This window comes from Oreochromis aureus, linkage group 19 (assembly GCF_013358895.1).
Source record: "Oreochromis aureus strain Israel breed Guangdong linkage group 19, ZZ_aureus, whole genome shotgun sequence".
NCBI lineage: Eukaryota > Metazoa > Chordata > Actinopteri > Cichliformes > Cichlidae > Oreochromis > Oreochromis aureus.
Window position 1 is genome coordinate 10,885,474 of NC_052960.1, and position 27,458 is coordinate 10,912,931.

At 39.9% G+C, this 27,458-nt stretch overlaps 2 protein-coding genes across 2 annotated transcripts; one reads left to right on the forward strand and one right to left on the reverse strand.

The window, feature by feature from the left end:
• Positions 1-1,068: 1,068 nt before the first annotated feature.
• On the forward strand, positions 1,069-12,556 carry hltf (helicase-like transcription factor). Its single transcript, XM_031737028.2, has 25 exons — positions 1,069-1,214; positions 1,516-1,718; positions 1,830-1,996; positions 2,383-2,525; positions 2,628-2,713; positions 2,920-2,991; positions 3,203-3,394; positions 3,497-3,571; positions 3,665-3,725; positions 3,805-3,859; positions 4,913-4,980; positions 5,086-5,133; positions 5,552-5,662; positions 5,777-5,868; positions 5,983-6,126; positions 6,294-6,426; positions 6,962-7,097; positions 7,744-7,923; positions 8,095-8,210; positions 8,505-8,689; positions 8,806-8,928; positions 9,409-9,521; positions 10,641-10,821; positions 11,727-11,807; positions 11,989-12,556. The coding sequence occupies exons 2-25, from the start codon at positions 1,518-1,520 to the stop codon at positions 12,130-12,132; spliced, it is 2,907 nt and encodes a 968-aa protein (XP_031592888.2). The 5' UTR covers positions 1,069-1,214; positions 1,516-1,517; the 3' UTR covers positions 12,133-12,556.
• A 370-nt stretch (positions 12,557-12,926) lies between these two features.
• Positions 12,927-23,430, reverse strand: gyg1a (glycogenin 1a). Its single transcript, XM_031737014.2, has 7 exons — positions 23,294-23,430; positions 20,395-20,530; positions 20,137-20,311; positions 19,818-19,980; positions 18,417-18,543; positions 16,457-16,691; positions 12,927-15,161 (listed from the first exon to the last, which is right to left on the reverse strand). The coding sequence occupies exons 1-7, from the start codon at positions 23,421-23,423 to the stop codon at positions 14,991-14,993; spliced, it is 1,137 nt and encodes a 378-aa protein (XP_031592874.2). The 5' UTR covers positions 23,424-23,430; the 3' UTR covers positions 12,927-14,990.
• Positions 23,431-27,458: the final 4,028 nt, after the last annotated feature.

The following is a 27,458-nucleotide window of genomic DNA, read 5'->3' on the forward strand; positions in this document are numbered from 1 at the left end:
CGCGTAAACGCAGCTCCTGCGCAACATCCGTGGCAATAACATCGGAAACAACAGATCTTTAATTTTCAGAATAACACCCAAAAGGGCTGTTCTGATTATATAAACGTATCATCTTCCATTTTTAAAAGTATTGATTAACTAATTCACAATTCTAAAACTTGGCACAATGATCAAAAACAAGAATTAAAACATTTTTTTGTGGTTTTTGAAAAAAACTAACCCCCAAATATACTGCCATTTGTTGTATTTTCTTTGATTAATAAAATATACTGGTCTAAAATTATGATGAGATATAGAGCTGTCACATTAACAGTAAATAGATGTGTAAAGTACAGTACTGTCTAGATCAAAGATTCAGGTTTTGATCCATCCCCCATTTCTTCATATTGCATGAAAAAAGTGAAATGAGTGCAGCTATTTATTGAAACATGTGCAAACATATATGGAAATACTGAGTTTGCACAGTTCTAAAGTTCTGAGCTTGAACTTCATTCTTCAACACGGGCTGAATTCTCTTAGGCAGTGTTCTTTTAATTTCTTTAAAAATGCCATCAGGAATCGTTCTCCAGGTTTCTTGAAGGACATTCAGGGCTCTCTTTGGATAGTGGTAGATGGTCCCACACTTCTTCAATAATGTTCTGGTCCAGGCTCTGGGAAGGCCAGCCCATCCTTTCTAGATGGTATTATATTTGGTGGCTCAAAATCTGATGGTACTTTTTTGTGTATCATAATTCTATCAATTTTGACAAGATCACCAGTACCACTGGGGACCAACACACAGATCCTCCACTGTATTTTGCTGGTTTCTTTTCTTATTTCCTTTGCAGACGTAGAGGGAAAAGAAAATATGTAGACCCTATGGTGCAACCTGTCAAGTGAGGTATATTATTTGGGTGTATGGTTTTGGTGGTGGTAAAGCAGGATGTTGATACAGGATGAGAGGTGTCTTGAATAAGGTTATCGCTGTCTAATCTCTTTTTATTTTACAACTCATTTGATGACTAAACGTGAAAGCTCTCATATAAAAATGTCTATTTACTGGGCGATCTTTTTAAACGACGATAATAATTTATTTTGAAAAGTACTACCGGAAGTTATAGAGCAACTAAAGCCGTTTTTACTTTTTGAATAAGCAGCAGATGAAAGTAGCTCAAACGTCAACAAAATACGTCAAAAACAACAAACTACAGTCTTCACCGAGAGGAAGTTAAACAGTACGAACGATTTGTTTCATGTCGACACTCTGTAACAGTCTTTTATTTGTATGGACACACTACACATGCTAACTCTTAATAGCTTATAAGTGTGTGTATGTAGATATAGGTTGACAAGCTAACTTTATTATATTGTTATTTATATTATAGTTTAATTCCGCTGTTTAAGTGCTATTTCTGCATCTGCGTGTCCTCGAAGTTAGAATGCGTATTTTCTGTCGTTACCGTCTGCAGCCTATCTTATCTCATCAGTTCAGAGTACTCTGTTATCTAAACTCATGTTCTTTTATCTCTGCTGCAGGCATGCAGTTCAACCGCAGGTGGAAGTTTGGTTGGGGCAGGTTCAGTGAGGTGGACCTCTTCACAGATCGCCATGAATCCAATGCAGAGACTCTCTCACAGGCCATCAGAGCTGCAGCGTCTGAGGAGCCCGATGCAGACGGCAGCGTGTTGTTTGGCCAGCTCAAGGGAACCGTGGTCGGCCTCAGATATTACTCAGGGGTGGTGAGGATCAGTCAGGGTCTCTTTTATTCCTCTAGTGGACAGAGGAGACAACACAGGTCAGAAACATGTGGAGAAACCTGAAAAGCAAAAGGTGTTTTTATCTCTGGACAGGTGAACCAAGGGGAGATGGTCGGTTTAGTGCGGCAGCCTCAGAATCCATATGACCGCAACGCAGTGATGGTTGCCAACATTTATGGAAATCAAGTCGGACACATCAAGAAGGAGCTGGCAGCAGCAATGGCTTACATCATGGACAACAACTTAGCTAAAGTAGAAGGGTGAGCTGCTATGTGCCCGAAACTATTGTCCCTTTCAGAAAATAGGACTATCACTACTTGAACCCCTAAACAAAAGCACTCAGGTGTTTCTGACCACTAAAATCACATTATTTAATCAAACTATTTACTCCTTTTTTTGTACATATATTCCTTATAGTGTACTGTTTTGGATAACAAATGTAGGATCCCTGGTTTGCTTCCAAGAGAAGAGACAAATCCCTTTGGGGTTGTGCAGTAAGGGAATCTTTCTGCAAAAATCTGCAAAACCAGACATGTGACATTGTCATAGTGACATTGAGCTGAGGTGCATGTTCATTATTAGAGGATTAATGTTGGCAAACTGTAATTTCCTTTGTATACTAATACACTTCTCATTACTTTTTCAGGGTGGTATACTCAGGGACGAAAAACACCTACACCATGCCGGTGATGCTGTCCTTCTGGGGGAAAGAAGAGAGTAAAAATTCTGTACTGGAACATATGTCACGCCGAGGATATAAGCTGAACACAGAGGGAGGCAAACTGAAAGGTACGCCCTGCACAATTGCTGGACTTAATTTACTCAATTTTAATGTGTGTGTGTGTGTATATGCTCATGGTTCTTCATTTACCTGCATGCGTTGGATTTCAGGCGACAATCAACAATGGTATAGTAGACAAGATGCTCGCGCATATTCATCAAAAAAAGGTGTGACCACTGCACTGACTGCTGATGAGGTAAATAAATTACATTAAATGTTTTAGTAGTACTCTGTAAGGCTTTATAGTTTATATTAAAATAATAATAATAATTATACATTTTATTTATAGGCCTGAAAACACAACGACACCTTACAAGCAAATAAATAACAAACTCATGGGATGGACCAACATGTATCTGTGTTGAAAACAGTGTTTTTTTACTTATATTTTTTTCCTTTCAGCTAAAAAATGCATTTGATAACCTTTTCGAAGGGTTGATGGAGAGTAAGGATGGAGAGAAAGAAGCTGCTGTGGTAGGTATTATTACCTGCTTTTGTCTGCAATATGTTTTTTGTTTTTACTTTAATAACAACAGTTAAATGCATTGATTGAGATCATTTTATTTTTTTATACTGAAGTTAAGGAAAGAGTTTCGTATTTCTCTCCAAGCTGTCACACCCTTTTGCTTTTCTTTATATCGGATTACAGCTTTAGTGTTTAACATACAACCGTCTCTTTTTCCAGTCTGTGGCTACTCCCCTCCTGCTCCATCAGAAGCAGGCGCTGTCCTGGATGTGCGCTCGCGAAAACAAAGCTGCCCTGCCGCCGTTCTGGGAGAAGAGAGGCGAGCTCTACTACAACACCCTCACGTGTTTCTCTGCCAAAGAGCTACCAGAGAGGGTTCGTGGAGGCATACTGGCAGATGACATGGGGCTGGTAGGTGACACACAGATACACATATTTAAGTGCACACGTCACGTGATCATATTCTAACAGCGTCCACAGTCAGCGTAAATTGAACCGTTTCCTTTCTTTTAGGGTAAAACTCTGACTGTAATTGCACTGATTCTCACCAACTTTCACAAAGGAAAGCCGCTGCCTGTGGAGAAATGTGTAAGTAGGAGTGTGTTGCAGTCTTTTCAGGCAATATGCTTCATGAGTAACTTGTGTTCACTGATTACAAAATGTGTGTTTACATGTGTGCAGGTTGAGAAGGTTTCACCCATTAAAGCTAAAACGACGTCACAAATGGCCCTGACACTGGAAGGTACTGAAAACTTTTAACACATTTTATGATTTTGTCGAAACATGCAAATTAAATAAAAGATGTTGTTTGTTTGCTTCAGGAAGCAGCAGTTCAGGTGGAGCTGGAGTGAGTGGCACATCAAGTGGTTCTAACCTGTGAGTGTATTATTGATGTACATTTCACTCAAATTATACAACTTCAATTCCAAAAAAGTTTGGACTCGGCGTAAAATACGTCTCAAAAATAAACTGGGACAGTGGGACAGAGCCATGTTTACCACTGTGTAGCATCCAACCTTCTTTTAGCAAAACTGTAAACATCCATACACCTTTCAGCATTAATGATGCCTTTCCCAATGTGCACGCTTCCAATTCCACAGGCACTAAATCTTACCTAAACCAGCAAATGCAGGATTTTGAGCTGAATGTTGATAACAAGCCAGATGGTCCCTTTCCTCTTTAGTCTTGAGAATGCATCTACCAAATTTTCCAAAAAGAATTTGAAATTCAAATTTGTCTGACCCTCAGTCCAGTTTAATGAGCTTTGACCCAGAGACGACTGCAGTGTTTCTAGATCGTGTTCATATTTAGCGTGACAGAGCTTTTGTGGATGGAAAATGTTGATGACAGAGAATTGTGTTCACAGTGATTTCTGAAATTGTTCCCAAGTCCATGCAGTGATTTTAGGGGCAAAATAATGTCTGTTTTAATGCAGTGCCAGCTGAGGACCCAAAGATCACAGACTTCAATAACGATTTTTAGCTGTGCGCGGAGATTTCTCCAGATTCTCTGAATTTTTTGATGATATTATGTACTGCATATAATGAGGTATTTAAAGACTTCACAATTTTGCATTGAGGAACACTATTTTGAAGTTGTTCCACAATTTGTAGACAGTTTTTGCATATTGGTGACCTTCTGCCTCCATAAGATGCTCTTTTTATGCCCAGTCATGCTACTGATGTTTTGCTATTTAACATAATTAGTCGCTAAATATTCCCCCAGCTTTCTTTTTAGTACCACTTGCTTTTCCGGAGATTTGCAAGTCATTGCATTCTGTTTTTATATACATTTTACACAGTGTGACAACCTTTTTGGAAATGGGAATGTATTTTCTGCACTATTAGATTCTGTGTTAGTTCATGACCCAATTCCAATGGGCAGATTATTTATGTTTCTGATATAAACTGATGTTCCTGTGTGAATCAGTACCCAGGAGGACGTGATCTGTGTTGATGAACCAGATGGAGTGAAGGCAGCAGATAAGTCAGAGAAAAGTAAGAATTGTCATCTCCAAATGTTTATTTTAAAATTTTTGTTTGTTCATTTGTGACTTACTGGCATTTTTAACCTGACTTAACCTTAATCTGACCACTTAACAGGTAAGAGCAAAGAGAAGATGAAAGCAACCAAGAGAAAACCAAGCAAAGGTATAACTGTAACCTGCAGAACTGTGTACTTGTGATGTGGCTCAGGAGGTGTAGAAGGTCATCTGCTAATTGGAAAGTTGGTGGTTCGATCCATGGCTGCTCCAGTCTGCATGCCAAAGTATCCTTGGGGTAGATACTGAACTCTAAGATGCACAGATTCACAGACAGTGTATGTGAATGTGTGCAATGAGTGTGAATGTACGATAGAAAGAACTTGCGTAGAATGAATGGGTGAATGAGGCATGTTGTATAACTGTGAGTGCTCAGATAGAGTAGAAAAATGCTTTATAAGAACCAGTCCACTTACTGATGAGAAAGTAAATGCATGATTGCACTGAACTGATTTCTTGTTTTGCTTCTAAACACTCTCAATCATTTCCTGTGAGTAAAATTATTGACTTGTGTGCTCTCGGTGCAGAGCGATCGGTGTTGTTCGAGGATCTGGACTTTGCTGCAGCTCTGAGTGGCTCAACATCTGACACAGGCTCAAAGAAGAAGAAAACAGACAAGAAGTCCAGTCTCACTCAGAGTGAGTTCCAACAGTGCATTTTTATTGAGTGTTTTATGTTTATATTTCTGTTTAAAGAAAGAGAACTTGGACAGTCATTTAACATTTGATTTGGGGTTTTTCTTACATGTGCAGGTGCTGAATCCTCCATCGCTGAAAGCACAGATGACTTAAAAGCAAGAACAACTCTCATCATCTGCCCCCTCTCTGTGCTCAGTAACTGGCTGGTAAGAAGGCACACTTTGAAAGAACTGTATTTTTGCATGCTATAACAATTGGCTACAATTAAAGTTAAGCAATGTATAGGTTTTTTCATCATTTTCCTCTCTTCTTGCATGCAGGACCAGTTTGAGCAGCATGTGGACCCTAATGTGAAGCTGAATGTGTATTTGTATTACGGTCCAGAGAGGAACAGGAGTAAAAAGTTTCTGTCCTCTCAGGATGTGGTGATCACCACGTACAATGTCCTCTCTTCTGATTTTGGGGTGAGTATATACACAAATGTGTTGCAGTGTGGACTGAAATATTCACACAAATTAAAACTGAAGATAATTCAGCTATTGGTCAATTTTTAAAAAAAATAATTCATAAGTAACTGGACTGGACGTTTCTCTTAGGAGATCCCTAATGTACCATAATGATTTCCTTTCAGAATAAGAGTCCCCTCCATGGGATCAGCTGGCTGAGGGTTGTGCTAGACGAGGGACACATCGTAAGAAACCCAAATGCACAAATGAGTAAAGCTGTACTTGACTTGAAAGCTCAGAGACGCTGGATTCTTTCAGGTATCCCATGTCTACATACACACACACAGATTATAATAGATGACAGTGATGGTATGGCAGGGTTTCTACTGGTCATTTAAAAGTCTGAAATGAAACTCAAGGAGATACAAGTTTTAAAATATTTAATATTTTCAGTAAATTTGTTATAGGTATAACATTTGAAGATGAACTGTTTCAGACTCATAAAAAATATACATTTTGTTAAACCAGTTTTTAAAGTGCCTTCTTGCATTTATTTGCAATGCATTTATTTTAATGTGTATTTATGTAGACTGGCACAGTAGACAGCTCTAAACTAATACCATAATTGTGACCATCCTGTGCTGTTTCATTAGCGTCTTCATCTACGGAATGAAAATAACAGAAATTTTGACAGTTTCGGTTACATCACAGCATGATATTGGTTTGATCGAGCTTAATACCACAACTGTAAATACCTAAATAAACAAATCCTCGATGACCACACGGTACGCTATTATGTTTGTTTAATATGTAGTAAACAGGCACACTCATTCCTCTTCCTCCTTCTCTTCAGGTACTCCCATCCAGAACAGTGTGAGGGATCTGTGGATGCTGGTGGCCTTCCTGGGTCTGAAGCCCTTTGATACGAGAGAGTGGTGGAACAGAGTGATCCAGAGACCCGTTACGCAAGGAGACAGGGCCGGCCTGCAGTGAGTGCTCAGAGATCCTTTAGCTTCTAGACTGCAGCACCGCAGCAATCCTCCAGAGGGTGCCATTCACTTAAGAGTAGCAGTAATCTTTCAGTTTAAAGCCTACTTGCTTTGCTTGTGTCTCCTTACTTTAATTTTAATATTGCTTGTGTTCCCTACTCCTTGCTCATTGTTGCATTTCTTGACTTTTAAAGTTTTTCTTTGTCCAAAACAAAAGCTTAAAGCTCCAGGGTCTAATCTCTTGTACAGAGAGCCTCATATCCAAGTTTTTAATCAGAATCACTTTGCCAGAATCACTTTCACGTTATTGTGAAAGATCCACGACAGACCCGACCACTCGTTCATGCCTTTCAGCATACTTTTACTATAGCTCTGCAGCTCACTGATGGACATATACCAAAAACAGCCACAGCAGTCAGTAAGCACAGACTTTAAGCCGGTTAGGCGTGATTGCGGCTGCCATGCAGGTGCGTCTGCCTCCCCTGCAGTGGCACCGCAGATCACGCCCTGCCACAGTTATATTAGCATTTTGTGTAAGGGTATGATAAAGGTTTGTGATATTTTTTTTTTAAGAATTTGTTATAAAGTACTATAAATAATCAGATACCTTACAGTATTAGTCTGTGATACTCGCTACTGTGTGCAGACACCTTCAGACACTAGTGAAGTGCATCACCCTGAGACGGACCAAGAACAGTGAGGTGAACGGGCGGCCTCTGGTGTCACTGCCTGAGAAGAAAGTCTACGTGGAGCAGGTAGAGCTCAGCCAACCAGAGAGGGAGGAGTACGAGCTGGCACGCACTGAAGGAAAAAACACCATTGGCAGGTACGTGCGGAGCGTGTCAGTGTACTTGCGCAAACATGCTTGAGAGTGACGAGTGTTTTTGCTGAGACAGAAAGTACCTGTGTGAGATTATTTGACGGGACATGTGACTGTTGATTCATCCATTCATGTCAAATGTCATAATAAAATACGATTTTACGTGCATTTTTGCAGATATGTAGCTGAAGGGACAGTCTTGAGGAATTATGCTGATGTGCTTGCCATTCTCATGAGGCTCCGACAGCACTGCTGCCACCCTGACCTGCTGGCAAAGATTTCCTCAGATTTAGGTAAAATCTGAGATTTGTGGATTTGTGGATTACTTTGTTGTTTTTTGCTTGATAATTAGGATATTTTTACTTTGCTCTGCTGCTATCTTGAGCTCTAACGTATTGAGTTAAAATACAAAGACACTTTAGGCAAACAGTTGACTTTGCTGGTAAAACCTTTTTCTTAACACTCCCTGTTCTGAGATAATCAGTCAAACAAATACTTGTATTAATACAAACATTAGAAATGTTTCTCCTTTTTCCAATTACTCCGTTTGATTATTTCTTTCCCTACTCATCACTTTCTGGCTTAAGGTGCTGCAGCGACACCGGCAGAGCTGCGGGAGCGTCTCATAGAAAAGCTGCGGTTGGTGCTGGCCAGCGGCTCTGATGAGGAGTGCTCCGTGTGTCTGGACTCGGTCCGTCTGCCCGTCATTACACACTGTGCCCACGTATACTGCCGGCCATGCATTGCACAGGTCATCAGCACTTCAGGACAGGTATATGTGCATCAGGCATTTGTAAATTAGCTGTCATTCTACATAAAACAAATACATATTCAGTTTAATTTAAATTTATATTTCTCTCTTTGCTGATGCTCCATATGTTGGCACAGGAGGTGGCACGCTGTCCTCTGTGTCGAAGTGAAATCAAGACCAGCGAACTGGTGGAGTTTCCACAAGAAGAAATGGAAGAAGAGAATAGTACAAAGTCTGAGAGGTGGAGGACAAGCTCAAAGGTACTCACTTCACTCAAATTAAGTAGGAGAAAATGACAAACGCACTCAGTAGACCCTAAAACGGGAGCCATCCCTTAAGCTTAATTTTCAAAACATAGTAAAGCTTCAGCTAGTCATGCTTGCTTTTGGTACTGGGTACTTTTATATCATGCACAACATGAACACAAACACTGGAATATATCAAAATTAAGGTTTTTCTGATTCTCAGCATGTGGCTGTTCATAACACCTTGTGTCATTAAGCCCATGGTGCACACATGGAGACTCAAGTGACTACTAATCTCTAAGCAATCAGTGGTCTGATATTTTGTATATAATAGAGTAGATTAGTTCTCTTTCGCAACTTCAGCTGAGGTGGTACCAAAAACTTAAAAACAGATACCGTCCCACAATAAAGCAAGCAGGTAGCTCCACGGTTTTGATTTGGCAGGGGTGGAAAATGGGTTTGTACTGTGCCGTGTGAAAATCTGTGTCTTTGCAGGTGCAAGCACTCATGGGAAACCTGCTCAGGTTGCGATCTAAAGACAGCAGCATAAAGTGTTTGGTCGTCTCTCAGTTTACACGCTTCCTCACCATCCTGGAGACTCCACTCAGGTAATACACACTAAGATCATAGAGTCAGGATTCGCAGTGATTGCTGTGGCTTTGATGGAGGACGGCAAGACAGTGGTGACGTATGCAGTATGAGTGACAGATGGGATTAAGTTGGAGAGGGGATTACATCAGGGATCAGCTCTGAGCCCCATCTTGTTTGTTTGGTGATGAACAGGTTGACAGATGAGATCAGGCAGGAGTCTCCGTGGACTATGATGTTTGCACATTGTGATCTTTAGTGAGAGCAGGTAGCAGGTGGAAAAGAGCCTAGAGAGGCGGAGGTATGCTCTGAGTAGAAGAGGATTGAAAGTCAGCGGAAGCAAGAAAGAATACATGTTCGTATTCTCGTATGAGAGGGAGGCCGGAGGAATGGTGAAGATGCAAGAAGCAGAGGTAGTAAAGACGGATGAGTTTAAATACCTGGGATCAAACCTCCACATCAACGGACTGCACATAAGAGAGTGTAACAGTGAAAACAGTAGTGAGACATGCTATAATGTATGGTTTGGAGACATTGGTACTAACAAAAAGCAGTAAGCTGAGCTAAGAGTGCCAAGATTTTCATTGGCAGTGACCATAATGGACAAGAAATGATTATATGAGAGCAAAGTTAGAGAAGTACAGTTCAGATACTTTGGACGTGTAGGTTAGTGGAGGGTTAGTGGATACATTAAACAAAGGATGATGGATATGGAAGTAGGAAGAAAAAAGGAAGACCTGCAGAGGACATGCAGAGTTGGTGTGACAGAAGAGGATGCTGGGGTAGGATGAAAATGAGGCAGATGATCTGCTGTGGCGACCCCTAAAGGAAGCAGCCAAAACAAAAAGAAGCAGCAGCAGCTGTGGCTTTGATGACCAGGGAAAAAATACAGTGCAATAAACAAAATTTATGAAGGAAGCTCTAAATGTGACTTTTATTTCAGTAAAATTCAGCTAATCATTTCAGTCATCATTTTTATTTACTTTTACGATTATTAATGATTGCTTTAAAGCCTATTGATTTATCTGCTACAAGACAGAAACTAACACTGAAAACATACAGACTGTGGCGTAAATGTAATTGATTGTATTAAATATTTTATTTGATTGCTCATCATGGAAGTGTTTCCTCCTCACCAGAGAGCATGGCTTCAGTTTTGTGCGTTTGGACGGCACCATGACCCAGAAGAAAAGGACTCAAGTCATCCAGGAGTTTCAGAACTCAGCGGCCGACAGCCCTACCATCATGCTCCTGTCACTCAAAGCCGGAGGAGTGGGGCTTAACTTGACTGCTGCCTCTCACGTTTTTCTCATGGACCCCGTAAGTACAAAGCCTGGTGGAAGCAGACATTCAACCACATGATAGATGGGTAAATGCATTAGACGGCATACTTAGGTTGGTGGCCAAAGACTAAGTTATCTAACAAACTGACAACATCTAAGAATCATGTTATCAAAGATTGAGATTTTCTTTGGTGTATGTAGTGGAGGTAGACTGACTGGAATAGGTGAATAACAGCTCTCTGAACATTAATTAAAGCTTGTTAATCTTTTTTTAATTATTAAAAAAATAGAAAGGACAAAAGAAAACAACACAAATGCCATACATGGCTGTGTGACTAGCTCAGGACTTGGGCTCTTATCTCATAACTAAACTGATAGAACTGGTATGCATCAGGATCTGGTTTGCTTTACCACCTAAGGATAATGTTGAGGTAATGCTCACTGGTCATTGCTTGTGCACATGTCAACACTTTGCCACAATCATCTATATTCACACCGGATGGATGCTTGACTCACTGCAGTTTATTAATGATCAGTGCTGTTGCTTAAAAAAATCATTAGTTAACTGAAACAAAGTGATGGTAGATTTTCTGCAGAACATCTGATCTTTTTCAGCTGTTGCATCGGGGAATCCCTGTGGCTGCATTGATGTTCCATAGACTGACCTACTTGCACATTTGTGCCTCCAGTCTAGCCCAGGAAGCTGCATTCGTTGCACTGATGTAGCTAGCAATGTCATGGGGGTTGCATGACAAGTCAAAATGGCACCAGAGTGCACCACTACTCAGCATTCACTACATCCCGTTAGATGTTTGTGCACAAGGATGACAAAGATGATCCCTAAGAATGAAAGCTCTAAATCTATCTTATCATAGAAGGTTTTCAGGAATAAATATTGCATATTTTCAGTTACAGTGAACTCTCTCTGTGTTTGTGTCTTAGGCATGGAACCCAGCTACTGAAGAGCAGTGCATTGACCGCTGCCACCGTTTGGGCCAGAAGAGGAAAGTTGTAGTCACTAAGGTCAGTAATTTGGCTCTCACTATCTATAGTATTGGAAAGAAATCATATTTTGCATACAACAGGGAGGGTGCATGAGTTTCCTGTTTAGATTCTAGCTGATTAGTGATTTTTTAACTTTAAAAAAAAAGGTTAGATTACTAGAGAACTAATCATGTGATTATGTTTGTGTTTTTTGCTGCAGTTCATTGTGAAGGATTCAGTGGAGGAGAATATGGTGAAGATCCAGAGGAACAAACAGGACCTGATGGAGAAGGCATTCGGCTCCACAAACACTGACAGGAAGACATCTCGCATCGATGACATCGTAGCTCTGATGGAGCTGTAGACGTCTGGTACTGGACTTGAACTCAAGCGTTAACACGAGTTACAAACGATTTGCATTTGAACCGTAACCATCAGTTATTCTGTCAGGCACAGTTTCTGTTGATGATAAATGTGCTCAACGGTTTTTAAGTTGCCATTTTGATACAAAGTTGCAGGATGTACCACTTGGCAAGCATTCATATTACTCAGCTGTGATGTTTAGCAACTGCTACTCTTGATTTACATGTTTTAACAAGCCAATACTGTGCTGATTACTGGAAGCGGCTGATAAAGAGATTAAGGTTAATAATTAAATGAGGCGAAGGTTGGACAAACCTAACTACCTTGTAACAGTTTTCACTTTTCAGTTTTCCTCATGCAAAACTGAACAGTTGTGAGAATGTTTGAGTTTTTTTATGGCTCTAAAATTAAAGAAATGCACATGACTGATGTAGTACATCTGTATATATAACTGTAAATACAACAGCTTCCAGATGTTAAATGAAAACTTAAATGAAGAAAAAAGGATCTGTGACACATCTGTTGTCACACCACGTAAAGGAAAAGTAGAACAAATTATGGCAGCATGTTCAGTAAACGTCTCAACCATCTAACCAACCTCTAAAATGGATCAGTTTCCAAAATAAAATGTAGCTTTAAATACAGTTCCCAAATCTCTTAGTCAATATAAAACCAGAAATTTTGGGCTGTTTACACTTGATTCTCCACAGCCTTGACGTTTGACAGAAATCAAATAGCACAGTTGCAGCACTACATCCAACCACAAGTACAGTAAAAATTAATAAACACAAGAGGTGGATTAAAGGTGTTTTTTTTTTTTTTTTTTTTATTTGAGCTTTCAGAGGGATGTACAGCTAACAGCTGGGAAACAGGACAGATGTGCACTAACTCACGTCACTACAATTGAAACCCAAAAAGCTACATATGGACTTCTCCCTCAACCTTGCCAGCTTGTTTCAGGAGTGTTTTACTTAACAGCTGTGGGTAACCGTTTTGAGGGGCACTCGGCAGGATTGAAGCAAAGAGGGTATTGGCAACAGCAAGGGACGGAGTCAACGTTCAATCCGTTGTGCCACTAGCAGCAGTTACAGTAAGTGAGGTTTTGTAAACAGTGAACAGCAATAAGGCAGCTGGTTACACTACAGAAAGGAAGTAAAGAAATTAAACCCAGTTAATGGCACAGACGCACTGATGCAAGTTTGACAGGGACATACATGCAGGAGACGGATGGACGGTAACATGTCTGAGGAGTGCGCTACAGTTCAATCCCACGAAAACACAAGACAAACCTGACTGTTAACAGAAGATGCGGGTGGAAGCACCTCATTACTGATCCATGTTTTAACTCTGTGCCATGCAAATACAACACAACACACCTAGCCCTAATACGATACCAGACAACACAAAGCTGAAGTCACAGGGAGCTGGTGAGTCTCAGAGGCACAGACAGGAACGCTCATCTGTGCACTCCAGTGAGGTGAACTGTCATGTAAAGCGGGATTGTAACAGCTGTCTGCATATCTGCTTTAAAGTGGTTTAGACAGAGAGGTTTATTGCAGGTAGGATAGACGGAAAAATCCTAAAGCGACTGCATTTCTGCTGAGCTGCTCGGATTTTCCAAAGATCAGGAAGACTCGGAACTGTGAGTCCCGTTTTCAACAGGTGCACTTAAAAGGAACAGACATTTTAGGAAGTAGCTACAGGTTTTTTCCTTTCTTGTCAAGAGTTTGGTGAGAGGATTTGCTCCACACAGCTGGATAACCTCGCTTAGCATGAAGACTCGAGCTGGAGAAACAGCCAAAGCACAACTGACCAACCAGCACCTGGAGGTTCATCGATTGCAGCTCATTTATTCATCATAAAATTCATCTGTGAACACTAAAAAATAAAAATCAGCGTTTATGTATTTATGTGGCTCAAGGTGCTTGGCCAGGAAAATAGTTTGATACGTTACAGGTTATAAAACAGAACTGTTGTTTCTTTACACTTTTGTAGAGAGTTTCTAATCGATCGCTAGTCTTTGTTAACTTTGGACACAGACTAGCAGCTTCCACTCAATATTTGTGACCTCAGAACTCGATACATCGCTTGGCAATTGGGTCACATAACCTTGCGCAGGTAAATAGGAGGGAAAAAAATTAAAATTTTTAATTTCAGTTGTAAAAAGCATGTCCAAAGACAGTTTATACAAACTAATACATGTTCAGTCTCTACCCAGACTTTTAAAATGTTTGCATGGGGTGAAGCTGAGGTCCACAACCTCTGTCTTCCATTGCTAATGTAAGGGATCAGTGAAAATACTGGCTTAAGCTTTGTTTTTTTCAACATAACAAATACTCCATTATACTACTATACTGTAATACTCCAGATACACAGTACACATCTCTAGGATTCTTTAAAATATCTCTCTCTATATATATTTTGTACTGTTAGCTATGCAACTAAATTACATCTCAGAATATACACAGCACTTAGGTGAGGGATAATAACGACTATTTGCAGTCTCTGTGCTAAGGGAGTTAGTTGGTCAGCTGCTGCTATAACTTCACACTTTACATGAATCTTCTCCCCTAACTCTTAGAAAGAAAGTAATTTATCCTAAAATGTCCAATTTTTCCTTTAAGAGGAAAAAAAAGTGGAAGGTGGAGTGCATGGGAATTTTGTTTTTGTCACACTTAACTCTCTACACACTAACAGGATGCAGAGGTGGAGACCGAAATTTGCTCAGAAGCATTCATCCAGTCACCTGCCAATCAAGCCCCTGTGATTCACTGAGTGGTGGTTTACACTCCCACCTTCCACCCCCACCCAACCTCACAGAGCTTCAACCGGTGTCCATCACGCTCCCTCGGTCGCCCACTACTTTAGGAAAGAGTTAAGTTTTTCCTCGATGTTGGCAAACGAGTCGTCACCCATGTAGTCGATCTGGCCCGCTTCCCAGCGCTGCTTCCGCTCCTCCGATGAAATTTTCTGAGGCACAGAAGGAGGAGAGGACACCGACTCCTCTCTTACATCCTCGTGAAGCTTACCCTGCATGACATGGAGAGAGAATGAATGAATCATTAAGTGAAACTAGAGCAATACTTTATAAGGACTGCTTTCCTCAAGCCCGGCCATGCTCCGCTGGAATTACCTCACAGAGGAATTTGCTCTTTTCTGGCCTTGAGACGCGTTCGGTACGTGCAGGCATTTCTTAAGGACAGTAAAAATATAAACGAGACATTTTGCAGAAGATAAGAGTAGTACTATTTTCCGAGATAATTTATCATAACACTATAAAAATAAACAGCTCTAGATGCTGGATGCGCAATTAATAAACTGTATCAGGTGGAAGAATCAGGTAGAATTTATAACTTAAACAAATATTTTAATACCAGAAGTTGTTTCCTGATTCACAACAGTCTCCAATCAGTTTATTCCCCTTAATTTAGTTTTGTTTTGTGTTTTTTTTTACAAATCATAATCCTTTCAAAATACAATACTCATAGATACACAATTATGAGTATGAAGAGAAAAATCTTCAAATATCAAACTGTAAACATGCATTCTAATCACTTTTTAGTGAGATTTCTTGATACTGTCATTAATGCAGCTGGATCAAAAATTGCGTCGAATTTCTACTCATCATTTAAAGTCTTCTATAAAAATGTCAAATAAAACAGATCCGAGTCCAGACCTAAAGAACTACACCACTATAGTCTTAAAAAGTTAGTCATAGCAAATGGAAAATTCCCTTTCTCCTCCTGCTTGTCTGTATAAACATGTAAATGTGACACAATATGGCACAGCTTCAGGGTGTTGGGCAAAGCCACAGGCTTTTGGCAGCCTTCCTTTGTGACAGAGCTATTTCACTACAGTGCTGTGACTTACAGACTGCACGGCAACTTCCTGCTATTCTGTGTTAAACAGTTGCTGAAGGTCCCAGCACAGCTCACTGATGACAGTAAGCTATTCATGCAGTTGTGGCACTGCTGAGAGGATGACAAAGTCAGCAGTGACAGACATCGTCTGGTGCTGAGGAATGCGGAACCAATCAGCTTTTATTTACTATCACTATTATGACTAAACCTAGCATTTTAAATGCAGTTTTACAAGAAATTGAAAAAATTGAAAGATTTGGTAATTGCTCAACATGACGGAATTTCACACTTAAAAGATATGTGCAATATAAAGAAGAGTTGCTATGCAATTAGAAGTTTCGAAACAGTCAGGAAATGCTGATTATGCAACATGCAACAACACCTAAAATCACATACATTCATAGTCATTAATGTTTCATCAGATTCCCACCAGCCACACCCAAGACACACAAACCGTTAACATACCTCATCGCTCTGCTCTATAAAGCCGCTGAGGAAGGGAGTGTCTCCGTAGGCCTTCTGCAGTAAAGGCAGCACAGATTTGGTGTACACCTGCCACCACATCAGGAGATAGTCAGGGTGCAGCACGCAGGGGTCAGGTGAGGACTGACCTTTGACCTCGCCGCTCTGAGCATCGTAGGAGTAGTTCCACGGTTTCACTTTGCCCAGGAAGTGCACCACCTTCGCGCCTTGGCCGTACCTGTGCAAACAAACAGAAGACCGTGAGAGGGGGAAAGGAGAGCGAGAGAAACATGCAGCAAGAGGGCTCTAAACACTTCATCCATCCATCCATCCATGCATCCATCCATCCATCCATCCATTCATCCTTCCATGCATCCATCCATGCATCCATCCAGCCATTCATCCATCCATGCATCCATCCATCCATCCATTCTCTTCCACTTATTCTTATCAGAGTCATGGGGATGCTGGAGACTATCCCAGTTGGGATGGAGGGTTGTGAGAGATCAGTAGTCTAGCACAGAGAGACAGACAACCGTTGACACTCACATTCACACCTATGTCCAAATTAGAATGTTGCACCAAATTTGCAACACACAAACTACAGTTTACAGCATGAGATTATTTCCTGTCAATTCTGGAAATGACCAGAATGCAAAAGATTACGGATGATTACATCAGAGGAACAGCTCAAAGTTAGAGAGGCATGTGCAGACGAGGGATAGTGGCTATACTGGACAAAGGATGATGGATATGGAGCTGCAATGCAGGAGGTAAAGAGGAAAATCTCAAAAGGGGTTAATGGATATAGTGAAGGAGAACATGCAGAGAATTGATGTGGGAGAAGAGGATGCTAGGGATAAGATGTTGTGAACATCGAAACTGTGGCTTTGCTGACAAAGGAGGACAAGAAGAAGACGTTTATTTTGAGGGGCTGAATTAAAATTATCACTGTACAAAAGTACAGTGATAATTTGTCCAGAGCATTTGTGAACTCCAGTAGGATTTTTTAAAAGTGGGAATGATCCAGTTTAGTCATACTGCAAACCAGTTTGAGTCAACCTCCATTTCTTTCTCTTTCTTACTTTCTAACTCTTTGGACATGAACACAGCTTTGCTTCTGTGTATTGCTTCAACAGTGGTTTTGAAATGAAGCAATGAAGAAGTGACTTAAGGGTACTCTTAAGTCACTATTCTTAAATTCAAGAGAAAAAAGTCCCTAATTATTTTCACAGGTTTAAAAGTCATTAAGCAACAGACTGACAGTTAGCTGTTCATGTAAACTCTCAACAGGGACCTAAAAAGTGAAAAAACATTATTGTAATCAGACCTATTGATAGTGGAACCTCTAGAAGAGGAGAAAAAAATTGACTTGGATGAGAACAGGAGAAATATCAAGCAATGAGAGGGTTTACCCCAAGATTCAAACCAGCATGATGGAGTTATGTCGTGTTAGGACATCTATGGCCGCTAATAGAACTAGATGTTTATTGATAATGTGACTGCTGATCGAAGAATGACCAATGGATTCTAAAGTGTGTATTTAAAAGCTGCATGACACACATCCTGCAACAGTTTCTTGCCACATTCCTATAAAACTACTAAACAACAATTACATTTGTAAATCCAAAGATATGAATCATGACGACACACTACATCCACCAATCTCCTCCAAAAGGACACATACGGTTTCGATTTAAATGAAACAGCATATACAGCTGCTCTAGTTCCTCTTATTCGAGCCAGGTTTTGGTAAACCTAGCGATCTGTTTCAGTGGCTTCTTGAAATTTAACACCCACCCACTGACACACAAACAAACACAAGGCCTTTGAACTGACCTTGAGGAAGTTTTATGTCACCTGAACCACATAATGAGTGCATTCAGTATTTCCTCACATGTTCACATCTACTAATTTCTGTAGTTTCCAAAGAGAAACTGTGTGCATGTGCTTGCATACTAACTGTTTGAAAGCTGGTAGGTAGGAGTAGATGGCAATGCTGCTGAGGTTGTAGATAAAGGGAAGGTGTTTGGAAATATCTGCTGTCGCCCAGGTGTTAAAGTAACTGTTGAGAACTCCCTGATCCCCACCTGAAGACAAAGACAAGCAGACAAACATTATCAAATACACTTCACGATATAACGGAGCACAATGAGAGATAGACAGTGATCAAAAATACACAATAGTCTTTATATTAGTGATAGCAGAAAAATGACTTGAAAAGAGCATTTGATACTTTTAATTTAGTGTCTTTCTAATCAAGGATAAAGATGTTCTTCAGTTTCTGGCATTTTCACCTCATCCGACCGCTGTTCTCTCACCGCTGTAATCCACACACACACTATAGTAGATACCAGAATACCCACCACCACCATTGCATTCTGTACATTCCCACAGGCTGTGTCCTATCTGACATGTAAAAATAGAAGCTGAAAGGGTGTGCTGACAACGCTGTGCGAAGATGCAATGAGTAACAACATATGGCAAAAACTTTTTTAGATTTCTATGATTTAGCTACTTACTGAGTCACAGAATCAATTCTGATCATAGAAGTAGCTTTGATCTTTCGTCCACTTGATTTGTTTTTGTTTTTTATTAATTTGGGAACTGCTTTGGTTGCTAAATCATTGATTTTGATACGGGACTTCCTGATACGACATGGTAAAATAAAAGTAACAAAACTTTCTTCGAACTTAAACTATGCTGAAAACACTTATTCTGGTGCCATTTTCCATCACGTTCATGCGTACACTGTCCAAATATAACCAGGGCTTTTAAAAGAAACCACAGTTTATTCAGATACTCAAACTTGTTTATTCAAAGAAACCCTCTGCAACGAGTCATTCTGTGGACAGATAAGTCCGAGTTCCTATAACTTTCAAGAGATGAGAGTGTTTAGTGTTCACACTGAACACCACCAGCCATTCCCACAAAAGGCTGCCTAGAGGCCACTAAGGAGATATTTGGAAACCAATTTTACTGAAAAATATAAATATTTTTTTTCCTATCATGGTGCCAGGAACAGTGATCTCAACCACATAAGTTGTTAACAGCTACTTGATATATTGCAGCAATGATTTATACAGATATTCATGATTCCCAGAGATTTGCTTCAGGATTGCCATTCGATGCCAATCCTTTTGCTTGATGAGCAAATAACTACAGCAATAAGGAAATAGCTCTCATCACCTTTACTGTGTTATAATTTGCTGATTAGCAGGTTAAATAATGGAAATTGTAAACTTTTTATCTGCAGGTTAGCTGTTATAGTTTAAGCATGATAAGACAAAAAGGACCACAGCTGGCCCTTACTTTTCACTGTAGACAATAGTATGTTTGGATGTATTTACACAGATTCACTTGCCATCAAAGCTGCCATTTTCACCACAGAATGTGATGAGCTTCTCGTGGGTCTCATTGGATGGTCTGAAGACAAATACCCCAGAGTTGAAACAATCTGGCCAACCAGGATCTGGAGCTGCAGATAACTCCTCTCTCTCAAAGAGTTCATCTATGTTGGACAGCACCTGAGTGCATAAATAGAGATGTATTAAGAATAATTGATGAAAACGGGAGAGGTTTGAGAAGGAAAAGCATTTTAGATGTCTGCTGTGTCTTTACATCGCTACAAAAAAGAGCCAATGCTGTGTGGTTTTTGTGCCGTTAACAGATCTCTTTCTCACCAGTGTGTCAGCGTCCATGAACACACACTTGCTGTACTGCGTGAGCGTCCAGCAGTGCAGTTTGGTGAATGTCACCCCCAGGTCCGGACGCTTCATCAAGGCCAGGTGAGCCAAATCGCCTGAATCCATCACGTCCACCACATGCACCTCATCAAAAATGGAGCGCAGCACATCTCTATAAAGCAGACGGTATGATTTACATCAGCACGTATGTCACCTCTTATCCTCCGGGAATGGCTAAACAGCTGATGCCATTACCTGCAAGGTTCTGCAACATGTGGCCCCACAAAAGCGACCAGCTTCCTGGTTGTGTTGTGGCTTCGTAATGACTGGCCGAGGACCATCGCTCCCTTTGCATAGCTGTCATTTGTAGCCAGTGTCACAAAAGCTTGGTCTGTTTGGGGAAACACACACATTCAGACACTGAGCCAGATGAATAACACGTCATAACATTACTGCCATAACTTCCTGTGTCTTTCAGTCACAGGCTAAAAACCTTTATACATTCTGACAGCTTTAAATATGAATGTCTTAAATACCATCTCTCTGCAAAAAGACTGGAAAAAGTGAATTTTATTTTAAACCTAAAGGTGTCAACAGCAGGTCCCACAGGTCTTTTCATTCAGCTCTGTATTAAATTAAGTAAGAGGTGAATTATCATTGCAGACTGCATTTCATTTCGCTTTATTTTCTTTAGTTTCTTAAGATTCTGTTTTCTTTTCTAGTGAAGGCCTTAAAAAGCTTCCCTTTTCACCACAACATTTACATAAAAGTATATAAAAAATTACTGCTAATAGAAGCAGTATTACTAATTTTGAGTAAAACCAACTAAACCCGTGGCCCCGCTTCCACTTTTCCTCTAAAGCAGACATCAATTGAAGCCTCATGATCCCCTTCTGCAATTACGGTAATCTCCTGCATCAATACAATTAATTTTATCGAATTTTATTCATCCTAAAACCAGTTATGCAAAGGTCAGCGTATGATGAGTCCCCAGAGGATAAATTAGCAACCACAGGGGGCAAGCAATGTCGAGTGAAAGCAGGCCTGGAGCCAGCTGAGAGCATTTATCAAGCTGAACGTATGAGCTGTCGGGGGGCTTCTGGGAAACCTGACCCACGTGGCTGTGTTGTACAGTTGCTAAGATCTTATTCAAAGAATTCTAAGCAGACTGTTTCAGCGTGCAAGAAAGGCTCCTCTCACCTACAGGGCAGTACAGGAAGCATGTGTTGCATTCTCACAGGGTTAAACATGGCTACATGAAGCCTCATGACCTCTAGGTATGATGTGAAGAATGATGATTACCCAGTTCAAAATGTGAAGTCTGCTCAAAAGCCTGCTTTGTTCACGAAAATCACATTTGTCTTTATATGATATAAACTAATCAGAAATGTTGCAAACAATGTGCAATGATTATATTAGATGAAAACAAGTATGCCTTTCTTTTAAAGAACACGTGATCCCGAACCTTTGAGTTGCAGTTGCTTATTTCATGAGTAACCTGTACTAGAAGCAGACATATTGCTTACATATTTAACTATTAGTGTTACAGTGTTGTGCACACACTATAATAGTAATTATATAACTATGTTTTCCATATTCAATCGTTAGCCACATTAAGACTTTCATAGTAACACACAGAGAGACACTAAAGACGTTTTAGTGTACTGAGAGGAAGGGGGAGGAGACAACTTCAAGCCTACATACAGCAGCGCACGTCCACATTGAGAAACGAAGTGAAGTTAATTGAACAAAAACAGGAAGTTAACAATGTATTTCTAAGAAAATAAAAGCCTGCGTAACACGCTGACGGATAAAGTCTAGAGACAATTGTTACCTGTTTGAGTAGAGGGGAGGGCGAGCCATAAAAACAATCAAAAGCAGACTGAAAAGGTTTACACGGCTTCAAAACAGGTATTACATTTTGCAAGTGGTGGTGTGTACATTGATTTTCACTGAAAAAGAAAAAAATATATCTAAAAATGCAAAAAGCAGATTTGCAGATCAAAACTTGTTAAGTTTTCTGGCTACAGACGCTTGATCAGTGCATGGATACAGCCTCATGCTTCTCTAGAAGTAGTTGTACAAACTTTTGGTGAAAAATAAAATACCAAAACCACTCACATTTGTGTACTGTAAATATGCCACCAGCTGGCTTTCAGTCTTGGTCCTAGACTCATCCAACTCACTACAGTTTGTATGATGCAATCATGATTGTGGGTGAGGTAACACAGGGAATTCCCACATGCCCACCCCGTGAAATCCAGATGTGCTTATCAGCTATGGGCATACTGATTCGAGTTAAACAATCATGTAAGACTAAAAATGTTAGCTGATAGGGAGCAACTACAGTAGTAACTGTCATTTTAGGCTATATTTTGGTCTAAGCATGTCACATCTGAGTATTCAATATCCTTATTGCTGCTGTTCTTGTGTATATAAAGTGGCATAAGTTTGAAGACCGATTATTTTAAAATTACTGTACAATTACAGTAAGGCCATAATGAAAAAACTGCAGGTGTCTTTTCATGATGCATTTAGAATTTTTTTTAGAATCTTTTTCATGCCTTTCTGAGGCATATGTACAAATTTATGTGCCGTTTGAATGAGTCAATAAATTCAACAGTAAGAGATTTGACTGTTATAAGACACAAGGTATACCTCCAGCTTTTCTAAACATTGTAACAAGTGTCTGCATATTTTGTGATAGTTTCGTCTGCTTTAAGTTTGTTTTTTTATGTGGACTAATGTTGTCTGACATAAAGGTGAAATTTTAAAAAACTACGGATTTGTTAGATCCGTAGTTGTTTGTACCTTTGTACCTTTTTAATCGCTTAAAACTACTCCGATTTTGAAGCTTGTGACCGGATGTGCTGCTTTTCACCAGCGCCAGCTTTACTTTGGTCCAAACCTCTGCAGAAACTCATCAAATTAACTCTATGGCTACACAACCATTTAAACCACTAAATCGCAACTTCTGTGCACCACATGAGCGTGGGAGCGGGTGCTGCAGCCGCTCTAAAGCTCCAGAGTTTGACAACTACGCGTTGGTATTTCGGAGGATGCATGCAGTTCGCGCAGCTCAACTCCGGTCCGGTCCGGTGCGACCGGGTTCCGATGTCAGTGTGACGTCTGAGAGAGTCGGCCGGTCTCTTACCCGACATGGTGCGCTTAGGAGGGTCCACCCAAGGGTCGGGGGTCGTGATGGGGAAGACGAAGGGCTTGCACTGCGAAGGGCAGAAGCGCAGCAGCTGGGAGCAGTCCAACACAGGAATTAAGCCCCACATTTTCCGGGTCATGTGACCACTGACAGGTGACACGCCCCCCTACGTTTATCTCTTTCTATAAAACTTTATTTGTGATGGTCTTCATCACAGACAAAAGCCATCTTTTTACATTTTTTTAATCAGTTAGGTAATTAAGGCTGGGTAAAAGCACAGCGCCATTAGTATAATAATAGATTAGAGCTTAACAGATGAATAAAGATTGGATTACTGTGTACTTAACGGTATTCTGTTGTTTGGGTCATTATAAGGGTCATGTTTTATTTATTTTTTGTAAAAAATAAAATGTATGAACTATTAATATAATAATAATTAAACGGTAATGCTTTATTAGCTAAAGTGCGAATACAACACGCTGATTTTTTCCCGATGTTGAGCTATATTTTATATATATGTTTCTATATATATTTTATATATGTTTTAATTTAAAAAAATCAAATTAAATTGGACAAACTATATAAAGTTTACAGTCTGACATTAATATGCGAAGGTAAAAGTGTAAGCTCAACGCATCATAAGCTTTCACATACGTCATCTTAAAGGAAAATTTAGCGTCCGTTGTCATGGAAACGATGTCGCAGCAGTCCTTCGGGTGATGTCCGGATTCGGGTGATGTCCGGATTCGGGTGATGTCCATCGAAGCGCATCACTTTCGCTTTGACATAATGACACCATTATACTTCCCTGGTTATAAATGGGAACTGGCTGTGGTCGGTGGGCACGGCAGGCAAATCCTTAAACAAGAAACAAGCTACAGTGATTAGAGTCACTCTGCACATGCTCATTAGGATTCTGTCTGCCTGTAGAAGGGCAGAGTTATTTCTGCAGAAATTCTCAGAGACGAAACTTCTGTTGAAATCATGAAGAAACAGTTTTTTTAGGCTTTTTATTCTGCAGCCTAAAACTTAGATGACTGTGAATTTAAGCATGCATTAATTTTACAATTTTTGTGTGAAATTATGTATTTTGTGTGTCATAACAGTATTCACCTATATATGCATTATAATATACAATAAATATACCACTACACATTTCTTTTGTTGCTTTTAAATAAGTAGATAAATATGTTCTCCACTTCAGTAATGCAGACAGACATTTGTTTTGCTGGAATTCTACCCTTGAGTATGCTTAAGACTACACTCAAATGAGCAACATTTCATTACATTTCATACCTTAATAGAGTAACATTCATTAAGTTTATATATAGAGATACTCCAATGTTGTCAGGGCTAATCATGCCTGATTGAACAAACTGACTCTTAAGTACATTTTGGTGACAATAGTTTCCAATGCACAGCTTTTACAGGAAAGAATATCTGTAGTAATCTTACCTTTGCAGGAAAATGATCTGGTGATTTATATCATTCAAGGACACAGGGTAGTAACACAACCTAATTTAGGCTAACCTGTAATTTTCCTTATAGTTCTGACTACAATCCAGATTTTGTTCAAGGCCTAAAAAGACTCAGGTTGTCAGAAATGACCTTCGCTATATTTGTCCACCTTTCCGACAAAAACAGGGAGATCCTTTGTACTTCAAGTAGTTGAGTGTCAGATGTCAGATCAATCAGACTGAAGCAGCACTGCCTCACCGTGGTAACACATCCTCATTACAATGGAACAAAGCATGAAAGGCTCAAACACACACCTTTAATAGCGCTACTACTGTAAAATGAACAAAGTAAAGTTTGTGTCTGTTTTGATGCAATACATGTCTGCAATACATTTAATAAACATATGTAACTGTCTCTTCTTTGTACTGGCTTTTGGGTGTTTTTCTAAATTTCCTTTATTCTTGAGTGCTTGAAAAAAAGGAAGCTGGACAGATTTTTGGCTGGTGAAGACCTTTCACCTCCCTTTCACCTTCTAAGAGGCTTCTTCAGTTCTAAAAACAGCTGATGCAGAGTCTCGGGCATTAGTGCAGTTAGAGGTGGTCCTGAGGGTTGTTGACCCACAACTAATCACATGAGCTGTAACACGAGCCAGGGCATAAAACAGGGCGTGGGTCAGTGACCCCCAGGACATCATCCTGGTCAGGTACGTGCCAAAATGCATTCGAATAAAACTGATCCAAGGCTCAAAATATTGTTCTAAGCATGAAATATGCTGTGTTTCACTTGATTCTGTTTCCACGCTGGGCTTCAGCTAAAGCACCAGTTGCATTGAACAAACAATTTAGATAATATCTACTTAAATGTAACTATTTCAAGTTGTCAAAGGTATGAATTTGCTATGATCAGTATTTTTTTTTTTGCCCCACTTTTATTAAACAGCAGTTTCTCTGTGTACAAGAGATAATAATGGGAAGAACTATTATGAGCTAATAATCCAAACATGTAAGAGTGCAGAATGTAGACTGCCAATGCACTAATTACTAAAGGGATATTTTCTCAGTTTGGCCAAAGGGACTGAATTTGTTTGATATACACATTAATATGTGATAGATTGGCAACTGTTTAAAAGAAAATGATGACAAATGATTAGACGAAGTCTACAAAAAGTGAGATTTGAATCTTTTAGTATTTTGATCCGCAAAAATCTGGATTTTTATTGGATGTTGTCATGCCTGCATTCTGTGTAACAAATTAAAGTTCGATGATCTTTAATAATTTGGGGCCTTAAAATCAAGTAATAATACACATGTAGCTCTTAATATCATTAGCCAAACAATAACAGCTGCTAAAGTGAAAGCAGCCTATAAGCCGCATGCTCAAATAATGCAAATAATTGGAATTTTAAATGTACCCTGTATATAACTCCAAGCTATTTGAGTCTCTCTGTGTACTTTTGTATATCTGTGTGGCTTTTACTTGGTTCACCTTTCTGTGTATGTGCTTTTAGATAAAGTGAATAATGCAGGAGGCCCTTGAGAAAGTCTTTGATGGCTGGTACACTTTTACACTACCAACTGAACCAATACAGCAGCTCATACATCAACAGCTGACGGTGGAGTGCTTACCTGAGAGTAACCGGAGAGCACATCAGAGTCACAGAGTGAAAACAGGCCGATCGCGTGTCAGAGGAAGAAAAGACTCTAAGGGGAGACAGAATGATGGAGTCCTTGGTCTGTGTGGATGCAGGGAGTAAATACTGTATCTTAGTGATCAGAGATAAAAATGCATTTAGTTCATCTTAAACAAGAAGGGAAGATTTGTACAAACTTGTCTTTGTTCTGCCTGATTATGACACCATATCAGTCTTTTTGACCAGTGGGGGAAATGGGAGAAGAACAAGCACGGAGGTAAACATAGAGAAAAGGAGGGAAGGAAAGTACAAAAAAAAGAAAAAGGTCGCAAGGACAGAACAAAAAGGGTTAATAAAAAAAACAGGGTGAAAAAAAAGTGGTTTGGAAAGGAGAACACGGAAGAAAGGAGTACAGATCTGACCCTCAGAAAGCTGATTTTCAACTCTGGACTAGCTTTGCGCAGGACCTTAAGCCCTTCAGCCTGCCTGGGACTGGGGGTAAGCTCATTATTTTTGTTCTTTTCTTACATTATAGTCACAATATGCGACAACATTCTCAAGTAGTAGTCTCAAGTGAATTTTACTGTTAAAGAAGTGCAATTATCTCCAACAGTAGCTCATTTCAAATGTGAAGCGAGGAGCAAGTTTTTAAAAAGTTTCAACTGACTGAAAACTTTTGTAAAGCTAAAAAAACACCTAGTTGAACATTATCATTAAGACTGTTTGAGTCTCACTGTTTGAGAATCTGAACATGCTTCTCTGTATAAGTTGTGGACATCACTGCAAGGGATCAGAATCCTTTGTCAGTGAAAACAGTTCAGGGCTAAATCAAAAGTGATCCAGAATCAGTGTAGCCTTCACTGAGCTGGGTCGTTTGACCTCTGACTAAACATTGGTGCTTCTTGAGGTTAAAGACACCATTAATTCTGAATGATATTTGGAGCAACATCTGCTGTTATCCAGATATCTTGGTCAGACAATCGTTTTTTAGCCTAGTAAGAGTCAGGGTGCTAAACCGGCCTACATGTATAGTCCAGACTGATAAACCAATGGAAATATGGGGTAAGCTCAGAA